An 11,027-nucleotide genomic window follows, 5' to 3' on the forward strand; every position below is an offset into this window, starting at 1 on the left:
GTTAAGTGATATATGTGCACATATACTAATCATAGGTCAAATGGCGCTAAATTTGGCTGAATTATAAAAAGGCAGAAGTGGTAAAAACGAAGAGCCGTTTGGGAGCCGAAAGAGCCGGCTCTTCTTTGGTGAGCTCAGCTAAATGATCTGGCTCACTAAAACGAGCGTGAACTCCCATCACTAGAACTCACCGTAAGCCAGTTGACGTTAAAGCCAGTTAGCTGAGACTCTGTAGGGACTAGTTTAGTTGTTTCTTCAATGTTAAGTTAACGAGTAACTAGCTAGTAACCTTTGTATATATAATACCAAGAGGTGTGCGGGCATAAAGCAGGTTAATTTAAGTTGTTTTGTTCGCAGCGTGGGTAAATAAGAGTAGTTGTTGTTGTTGTGGCCTGCTAGCTAACTGCTAGCTAACTGCTAGCCTCAGCTGGTTCCTGGAGCTCTTCTCAACATCACATCCCCGAAACGAAAAGGGAAATGGCACACCTCTCAAGCTAACTCACAAAGCCAAGTTGTCACGATACAGTAAGTTCAACTTCCTATTAATGTGTTTCCATTGTTAGTTAAGTTAAAGGAGGAGCTGTGGTGCTAAACTGACCATCTGTTTTAAGTTACAGAAAGAAGAAGTGCTCTTAACATTTATTTATTCAGCCTAGTTCAATCCATGAGATGCTTTAGGGTTTATTAAAGTTAATTATAACCTGTGTTATTATACGTAAGGTGATGAATAGAGTCTCTGAGGGAGTAATTACTCTATATTGTTACTGTTTTTCAGGGCAAATTGTGGTATTGGTCAGGGATCAGGAAATTATTCCCCAGCTATGAGAGCCTCCACTCACTGATTGACATCTCACAAACATGGAGCTGTACTGGTACATGTGAGTATAATTTCATATCATATATAATATATAATATATATATACTTTACACTTTACACTATACATCCTATATACCACTTTATAGACTGCATATATGTACATATTACATTTATTTATTGTACATACTACATTTATTTATTGAAGGACTGTACACACTATGTTCACCCATTCACTCTGTATCTTTTATATCTCTATTATTGTTTTTATAATTTGTGTATACCTTTACCTCTCCGGTGTTTCACTCTGTTTGCTGATGTTGCTGCTTTGACACCTGAATTTCCCTCCGGGGATTAATAAAGGTTCATCATCTTACCTTATCTTATCTTATCTATTTATTTATTTATATATATACATTTATTATTTTATTTATATATATATATATATATATATATATATATATATTTATATATAATAATTATATAAAGAATATCATTTAATTTTTAGATAAAAGTGGAGTTTAAAACTGATGTGTCAAGCTGCTCATCCCTGTCTCATTCCCCCTCCCCTCCCTTCTTTCCTTTACAGAGTTGTTATTATATTCATCATTATCAAGATATTCTTCTATGTGTGCTGGTACCGATCAAGACAGAGGCAACTGGCAGCATACTTGAGCAACCCACGCAATGCTCAGATAGTCATTGTTGGAGGAAGGGCCTACCTTCATCAGATGTGTGAGAGACAGAGTGTAAGTGCAGACCCCCACGTACACACACACACACGCACACATATGTCCTACATTTGAAACGTGTAATCTAGCTGTCAACCACTGAATTGGTTTTGTGCCTCCAGGATATGTCTATTATGGCTGAGACTAAGTATAAGGATTTGGTATTAAAGAGAATCTCTTTATGTTGGCTGAGAGACTTGAGTAGGGTACACTGAGCAAAAAGAGTGCGCAACGTAGCAGCAAACTCGTGTCCTTTCGGCAAAATTTGCAATTTTGAATGACAAATATGGCACCCTTGTGATTTGTGTGGATCAAAATATTTTTTATCTACATGGGGAGGGGTTTGGTTGTGTCCAAAATTCCATACTAGCATGCTGTTTAGTACGCTAAAACAGTAAGTGTGAGATTTTTTAGTATTTCCAAAAGCTTAATATGAAACCAATTGCATGCAAATTGCAAATATTACAATATGCAACGCTGGACATTACAGTGGCATAAATATCCCACAATGAAATGCGGTAGTGACGACAACGTTCATAACAGACGTTGACAGACAGCTCTGTAACATCAACAACGCTTCAATTTAACTGTAAGTATAAGATTTAACTTTGCTTGGCGTAATATATATATTTTAAATTAATTCAGACTTTGATTCTTACAAACTGTCATTTTGGTCACATAAGGTTGGCACGTGTTACTATGGTTACAAATGTATGTTGGACAATAGTACACCTATTGGCTATGTAGTGCATAGTATGTGATTTCGGACGAAGCCTATGACTGTAGGAGGTATGGCTACATGGTGTGTGACACGGACGGTCAGGGGACAAGGGGGACACTGACTGACCACCACTCAGCCGCATGAACAGTGACGTAGAGCTGGTAGTCAGAGATTTGAAGTCTGGTGGAGCTTTGACAGTCACTAGAAGCACATTTATGGTCCTTTGAGAGAGAGAGAGTCACTGTTTGGGTACCTGTGTTGTAGCTGGGCTAGCAGCTCTACTACGAGAGGCTCTCCAGTGTGTGATTTTTGTGGGCGAGTGTCAGTCAATAGCCGTAGTCATGCAGTAAACATAACTGTTCGTATTCCCCAAATATCTATTATTTCGTAACAAACGTAATAGACCTTGGAGTCTTGTCTGTTTCATCAGATAATTCAGCTGAACCTAACTTTCAAATCCAAGCAGAAGCATACAAGCTAATTTTGAGCAGAAAAAGCAGGGCTTGTTTTTTTTACACATAGTATGAATTTTGTCGGGAAAAATCATGTTACCATCATATGCCAACAAGAATCTATTGGAAAAAAAAAACATTCAGTGTAGTTCTTGTACCTCTTTAACTACTCTAGTTTTGTTTGGCCCAGTAGCAGATACACACAAAGTGGTGCGTCACAAAGCGAAGTCCGGCCCTGTTCTCGGAACTGTCCATCCAACTGGAGTTTGTTGGAGTAAGAGAAAGTCAAATAAGGTCACACTTGTGTTACATTTTTGCAGAGGAGTTGTTTGCTCTCTAAAGAGGACATGCGGGTTTCAGTGAGTCGCTTTCACTTCGAGTAGAATGACGAGAACGGCTACATTTCACTTTCAGTGGCGTACTGAGCGAGTGTGTGAATGTGTATAAATAGGAACACACTCTTGGTTTGCTGGTTTGCATGTACTTGTATGCTTACATTTTTCTGTTTGACCTAGTTGACAGCAGAGGTCGAAAGGGTCAGGCCACAGCTTTGACAGTTAGTCGGTTTAGAAAATGGGACATGACCCTTTTTTTTAAACAAGTTTGTAAAATTTCAACTATGCATGTGAGTTTTTTTGTGCAAATACCATCAGTATAGACACAGACAGCAAGGCGGGAGTAGACTGGTTTACAGACAGCAAGGTACACCTCTTCGAAGGTCTTGTTATCACCCTACATCTGAAAAAGTCCAGTTGTCAGTCACTGATGTTCTTTGTGCTGCACGCAATTTTGTTTTTTTGTAATCTCACAGTTTCTATCTCTTGTCCCATGTAAATCATAAGATATATGGGAGGATAAAGATGGTCTCTTCTACTGTTTAATTTGCTTGAGATTGTGATTAATATAGTATGTGGTTAGATAGAGCTGCTTTTTACAAGTCATTTGATCACTGGGGTGACCTTCATAGTTGTTTTTCTGTTTGGTTTCTTTGTAACTTCTTACATTTTGCTGACACGCATGCTTTTTATACATATTATGAAATTGGCTACAAAATGCAGGCTTATCTTTTATTCTTGCCTTCAAGTGCTAGTTGAATGTAGTTTTATTGGTGTTGATGTTTTCAGACATATGTCTTGAATAATAATGTCTTTCCTCAACATCAGTTTGTATGGAGTCTTGTCTGTGGGCTGTGCCACAGGTTTAGACAGCCATCACGATTCCATCTTGCTTCCCCCCTGGGCCTTTCTGCTTTACTGCCTCTCTAAAACACCTGGAAGCCATCTCCATGATTCAGTACCTTCCCAAAATATGCTCTGTGAATCATATAAAGCAGGTCTCTCTGACGTTTTTCCAACTAATTTCTAACTCTCTCCCACTTCACCCACTTCTTCTTGGTAGTTATTGCGAAAGATGCTGCGTGAAAGACAAAGGTTATCAATGCATTTCTCTAAGAAAAGATTCATTTAAATGGAAGTCTGCATAAAAAAAGTCAATTTCCTGTTAATCTTGACACTGCACCAGCTTTTGAGATATTTATCATTGCAGTAGTTACATCAAAGAGGCACAGGCTGTGATATTTTTAGCATTGTTTGAAATATTTGCACAACAGGAAATGCCCCAGTTGTAAAAAAGATAAATAAAAAAATGATGTGGTTGAAAGCTGAGAGTTGCCCGGACTTTTGGTCTCGGGTTTCCCCAGGCTAGTTATAATATCCTGTGTTCTATCTGAAATGTTTGTCTGATTTTTAGAGGAAGTTCAATCCGGTTTATAACTCCCATTCTTTGTGTCTTATCAGACATACAGTTGAAGCCATATAGCTTGTGGATGGCTACACTAAAGGCTGGCCCACACTAACAGATTTTTCAAATCTGAACAGATTTTGAAAATGTGGGAGACCCAACACATAACGACTTATGTTAAATGTACTAGTTTAGTAGTGTGTACCTGGCATAAGCTGATTCAAGTGTCCCCAAATACTAACCATGTATTTAAACATTTGACTCACTGAAAATTTGTTCTAGTAAATAAATGTTGAGTTGAGAAAATTTGAGTTTGAATGTCTTAAGCCCAGGTGTATTTAAATATACGGCATCAACTGTGCTTATACTGGCTCTAATTAAATGTCCACTAACCACCCCAGAAGCCTTCCTACCTCCTCGCACACACTTTTTCTATTTTTGCTTCTTATTCCTCCTCTCCTCCTGTGCCTAATCTGTCCTTGTTCCACAACTCTTCTGTTTGCTCCTAAATCCTCTCCTGCATCCTTCTCCTCTGCGTGTTTTTTTTCTGCTCCTCTTCCTCTCCCCTTTGTTCCCTCTGCTGTCTCTGGTGTATAATGTTCCCTGTTTAGATTTTAATGGAATGTGCAGCAGGGAGGCCCCACGGTCATCCATAACCCGGCACCCTGAAAGTTTTCTGGAGAAACACCAAGACGACTCGAGTCCTGGGCTTAAATGAATCAAACATAGTGTGTGGCGGGGAGACTTGATGTAGTATCACTCACTAACTAAGCCTCTTGGACAGTCTTATTCACGGCTACCTGAAGAAAGTGAACCTTGAAGAGCTATGAGGAAAAACTTTTGATACATGTAGGCCCTAGAGAGAGATGGAAGATTAATTGTTTATAGATTATTAGACTTCATCTTATTCATCAGTTCTTTAAGCCTACAGAAATAGAGGTGACTATTATAGTGCAGTAATTATCTTGAACTTGGCGTGGTCTGTTTGTGCTGCATCTTTCTTCATCACTCTCTATCACGCCTACAATAGCCGGATGGCAAATTTGAAGTAATTTAAACCAGTCAGCAAAGGCATCAATCATTGAGAGCTTCCTCACAGGCAGTAAAGGAGATAAAATAGCTATCATGTGTGTTATTATAATGCTCAAACCTTAGATGTACTTACAATCCCCTCTAACTCATCAGTGTACTGTGAATACTTGCTCTCTTTGTCATCTTTTGTTAGAGCCATCAAGAGGAAAAAAATAATTCACCGCTGTTTCAATTTGTGTGATTTTAATCCTGTAGGCTATCATCTCAGTTTTACTTTATTTAAAGAGAGATTAGAGAGATTTATTTGTTGTTTGCACAATAAAACAAGCTACAGAAATACAACAGTTAAAGAAAAAACTGAGATAAAAAACCAAGAGGCTTATAGAAGGAACCTCACCTCAATAAGCAAATACAAAAGACGTAAAATCAACAGAAGTAAACAAACAAGCAAAGATAAAATCTAAAAGCAAACATAAAGTAATCAACTTTAATCAAGCAGAAACGTAAAATACAAAAAATATATGTATGTATGGGTGTGTGAGAGCGTGTGCGTGTTCAGTCCTTACGAGAGAGAAGGGTCAATTATAGTCAGATAAGATCAGAACGACTAGTTTGGTTCATCAGACAGGACCCGATGAACCAAACTAGTCGTACTGATCATAAAAAGGGACTGAAATTAAAAATATATCTTGAATAATGGTATTAACACAGCGAGTGTCACAGCCTGGCGTAATGTGTTTCACTACCCATTTATGGGATTCACTGGTGGATGTCTCGCTGCTGCGTTTTGTGTAAACGACTTTATGGGAGGTTGACACGGTTCATCAGGTTCAAGCTCAAAACGTTCCACCCCAACGTTGGAAAACACCAGTTTAAACACATAGAAGAGATGTAATACGGGCAGCCCAGAACACCTACAGTATCATTTATTCCTCCCAAGAATATTGCTCTTTGTTTAATGATGTATGCACTTCAGCGTAGACTTGCCTGTCAATCTAGGCCTCGAGCAAAGACTTTAAAGGAAGACCAATATTATCATAACGCGCAGCAATGTTCTCTCTAGAGATGTGTACATTAAAACTAGCTTAGTTAGTATCCTAATAGTGTTGACATTTGCATTGTTGGCTCTAGCTGATAAATTTGTGTGCACTGGTGTATTTATGTGTTCTTCTGCTTTTTGGTATATATCATTTAACTCTCTCTGTGTTTCCTTCCCTCTGTAGCAAACCTCTGTCTGGCCCAGTTGGTATGGTGTTCAGGACGACCTGTCGATAGAAGAGCCATCCACAGCCCTGCCACCAGCTGCGTCCTTCTCCCACTTGGACATGCCACCACCATATGAGGCAGTCTCTGGAGGTAGCACACGCACAAACACTTTTAACACAGTACCATGCGTCTGCTGCTTCCTCATTCACCAAGAAGATGAAAAGTTGAGCCATAAAAGATTGCTTCATTCTTATTTTTACCCCTTCTTACTTCTTCATTCATAATTTCCTGTAAACCACAGCAAGACGGTACGGGGGAAAGTCTGGCTTGTTTCATGACAGACTATTCCCTGCGGTCGCTGTATTTACATAGTTTCACTTGCTGTGATACAGAGCAGAGATCACTGTGAGAAGAAGGTTATCAGAAGAGATGGCTTTGCTAGATGTGTGTTATTGAAAAAGGAGAAGAAAACCAAGCCTTTGTGTCAACATGTTTCATGTTGTATTCACTCTGCTATAGTACTGTCCTCTTGTCCTCATTCTTAGTCGACCAACACTCCCTCGATTTTGTTGACTAATCGATTAGTCAACAGATGAGTAAAACTGACTTTCTTCACAATGAATCACACAAAAGCACCACTTTAAATCTTGTGTTTACCAGAGGGAATGAGACATTCAGCATGAAAAAGTATAAAAAAACGACTAATCCACTAAAGAAATCTTGTCAACTAAGAGGGGTCAACTCTAATCTGAACAATCTCTACTGGCATTAGAAATTTAGATAAAACAGGAGCAACCCAAGGTGCATGTCAGCTACGTCGTAGCCTACAGTGTTACAGGGCCTATGGACGTTGCCACCTTGGGTACAGCGCAACCCCTTAACACAGAAGTATTAGTCCAGTTTAAGCCTAAAACGACTCCTCCTTCAACCTAACCCACACATAAACCTTTCACTGATCAGAGCGCAGTTTATTAATCCAGTTATCTGCACTTGTTGTGCACAGGTTGGAACTACCAATGGGCAACCTCTGGTTTTGAAAAGTGAAGCCAATGCTGAAGTGCCTTAAACTTGCATTCTTTCTAATAGCCAGCAGGGGGCGCCTCCTCTGGTTGCAAAAAGAAGTCAGATTGTATAGAAGTCTATGAGAAAATGAGCCTACTTCTCTCTTGATTTATTACCTCAGTAAACATTGTAAACATGAGTATATGTTCTCAAGACATTCAAGGTGACGACCAAAATGCCGAACTCGAGGCTTCAAAACGGCAGTCGACAAACCAATGGGTTACGTCACGGTGACTACGTCCACTTATATACCGTCTATGGGAACTACTCATGACAAAAAACGGCCACCACCATCCTTAACACAACCAGCATTATTATTACATCAGAGTCAGTGCAATGATTGTCAGCTTGGAGATGAATGTTCCTTACTGACTGAAGGGGTTGTTGCCACAACTTGCAAATTATCACCAGGAGGAGTTTGAAGTGCTATTCTAGAGTACAGTACTTATCAGTACTTCTGATATTAAATGAGCTCTCACATGTGTGCACACACAGGGCACTTTGTTTGCTTTAAAAAGACAAAGTACACTCTGTTGTCAGTTCCTTAATCATAACGAAACCAACCGCCTCAAGGTATTCTTTGTACACCAGACAGACGTGCATTGATGTGCTCTGCTCATGTGTCAGAGTGAACTCATTTCTGTTGTCTGTTTTTAGCTGTATTGACAGAAGCAAAGCTAGTGTGGGAAAAAAAAACATAGTCTAACTCTTTCCACTGAGAGAGGCTTGTGTACTCAACATGGTGCATTGGGAACAATCTGATCTTACCATATGTTGAGTTCCTTTTATTCTGTGTTCCCCTATTTATGTTTCTCAACATGTCATTGTCTGTTCATGAAAGAGGGCACCAGCTAGCCAGATCAGCTGTTGAGTCTTTGCATTAAGATTCAGAGTCTCGTCTTTTACAGATGGCATCTAATTTGATCTGAAGTGCTCGTCCTGTCTGACAGCAGGATGTGGTTAGAGTGGGTGGATGAGTGGTGACATTTCAACACTAATTGTATTACATGATCTCATTCTCGCCCCCACATATGATCTTTTTTCCTATCAAAGAGACCAGAAGGAGTCTCAGGGTTTGCTTTAATATAAATATTGTAACTGTGTTAATGCTTGAATGTATAAAAAGTACCGTTGGGTAGGTTTTGCAGCATTGCTTCTTACACTTCCCTAAGTGTGTCTTTATCAAATTATAGTTCTGTGACCATTTGAGATATCGGATATATAAAAAAAAATACGGTACACCATCAAGAGTTGGTGAAAAGAGAGTGAATTTCATAATGAGAGTACGGCGAACAAGGATAATGGTTGAGCGGATAGTAAGAAGACTAAGATAACAACTTGGCGTCAAAGTTCATAACAGAAGTGCTGCAAACATTTTTCTTTGATGAGAGCGACGGAGAAGGACTCAGGATACCACTGCTCTGGGGTCAGTTTTCTCAGAAAACGTTTTTTTTATAAGCTGTTCTTCCTCACCATCACTGGGTTTCGGAGGTTGTGACATTTCTGTTATTCCTAAAAGGCTTTTTCTATCACTACATTTTGCTCCCACACGTAAAAGTTTCCCCTCTCTTCCTGTGCACACTGTTTGTCTCATGGAGTAACACACACGTGTCATTTGGTGATGCAGCTTATAGGGACAAATTGGGACCGTTTGTTTTGATGCAATGACGCTAGCGCAAACATGGCAGAATCATTGTGGAGTAAAAATTAGATTGCAGGTATGAATTGAAATTGTGATGTTTTTTTGTGAGGTAATGCATGTATTTTTTTAGACCGCTGATCAACTGGTTGACCTCTTCTCTCCTTTCCTTTTCAGAGGACGATCTGAAGCCCCCTCCCTACAGCGAGTGTGCTCGCGGCGACGAAGCCGACGCTCCTCGTCCCTCCCATCACGCCCCGTTCATTCCCGAGGGAGACACCATTAGCGTAAACGAAGCCCCGCCCCCCTACACACTGTCTCCCCCTGCACAAGTCAGTCAACAAGACGTCCCCGTGAGCCACAGTGAGTCCCAGTCAGAGAGCAGGTCCACCTAACCAACCCCCTTGATACCAGTTTGCCTTTTTCCATGCACTGCCTTCCTACATTCAACCTCAGTGATCGTTGCCAGCCTAAAACTCTCATCACATGAGAGCAGATGTTTTTTTTGGATGCGAGTGTGTGTGTGTGTGTGTGTGTGTGTATGAGTGTGTGAGTGTTTGGTGGTTTTTAGATCCAAGTTGATTTTCTACTTTTTATTGTGTAAAAAAAAAAAAAGGGTCATCTGATGAGTTTGGCAATAACGGATGACATCAGCAAGCCTGTGTGCCTCAGTCAGGACCGCAGAACCTGCCTCCCAGCTAGGATGAAGATAGGACCGTTGACCTCTACGCTCAGAGGGAATCGGCGAGATACAGATAAGCAGAGAAAGAGATAAGTGTGTTCTGTTTTATAAAGTTGTTCCCCGCTGTGTGTCCGAGGCCACTTCCTGTCACAGATCTAAACCAATTGACTGTTTGGAGAAGTATTTAGTTCCTGTTATATTTGGGACATTACTTTGTCTTTCTGTATAGACATTGTTCTCACAGTAACTTAATAGCAGTGCATTATAGACAATTCATAATGTAGACAGTCTAATTAGATTTCCACCGTGCTGCATAGATGTGCATATTAAATAAATTGTTCCAACTTCTGCCAACTGTTATTACTCTCAATGCTTCATTAATACCACCCGTGTGTTATTTGAAGATAAAGTATGTCGATCGGAGAACTATTTGATAATGAATGCGCTAATTGTCTTAAATAATTATCTCATTAGCATAACTGGTTATGTTTAATATATCACGGTGATTATACTGGGACATTAGGCAATTCAAGTACCTATTACATCTGTGAGTGGAAGTGAGCGAGGACAAGCGGAACAAGTTGGTGAAATAAATGAACACTTTATGGCAGTAGATGTTCTCTGTTGATTATCACCTCTGCTGTCGGGTTCTGTCTATTACTGCTTTACATTAGAAAAGCAAAGATTCTGCGCAAACAGTATGAACATGTATTTTAAATAGTTTGGAGAATTGGACAAAAAGGTCTTCAGAAATCTAAAGAAAAAAATGTTGCTCTGTCCCTTAAAGGTGCTATTGATAACATTGATAACATGCAGTCATTAGATGTTGCATTCTCCCTCCCCCTGTCCATTGCATTTACTTCACAACAAGTCATTGCCAGGCACTTACCATCAATCTCAGCAATTTATCCTTTTTTTCCCACGCTGACGACCCAGAGATATCACGTG

The 11,027-nt window shown here is 39.8% G+C and overlaps 1 protein-coding gene across 1 annotated transcript; it reads left to right on the top strand.

The window, feature by feature from the left end:
* Positions 1–76: 76 nt before the first annotated feature.
* si:dkey-118j18.2 lies at positions 77–10,439 on the top strand. The gene is made up of 6 exons (XM_037756768.1): positions 77–525; positions 776–878; positions 1,404–1,563; positions 6,714–6,846; positions 9,575–9,760; positions 10,014–10,439. Exons 2-6 carry the CDS (start codon positions 859–861, stop codon positions 10,043–10,045), a joined length of 531 nt encoding a protein of 176 aa, XP_037612696.1. The 5' UTR covers positions 77–525; positions 776–858; the 3' UTR covers positions 10,046–10,439.
* Positions 10,440–11,027: the final 588 nt, after the last annotated feature.

The sequence above is a fragment of the Sebastes umbrosus genome, chromosome 21 (assembly GCF_015220745.1).
Source record: "Sebastes umbrosus isolate fSebUmb1 chromosome 21, fSebUmb1.pri, whole genome shotgun sequence".
Classification (NCBI taxonomy): Eukaryota; Metazoa; Chordata; class Actinopteri; order Perciformes; family Sebastidae; genus Sebastes; species Sebastes umbrosus.

What these genes read in the sequence shown, in the direction of transcription:
- si:dkey-118j18.2 (XM_037756768.1), top strand. Translation starts at nt 859, where the DNA reads ATGGAGCTGTACTGGTACAT. An exon ending in ATATGAGGCAGTCTCTGGAG is followed by an intron (nt 6,847 to 9,574) that starts GTAGCACACGCA and finishes TTTCCTTTTCAG; the next exon opens with AGGACGATCTGAAGCCCCCT. An exon ending in AGACGTCCCCGTGAGCCACA is followed by an intron (nt 9,761 to 10,013) that starts GTGAGTCCCAGT and finishes AAAAAAAAAAAG; the next exon opens with GGTCATCTGATGAGTTTGGC.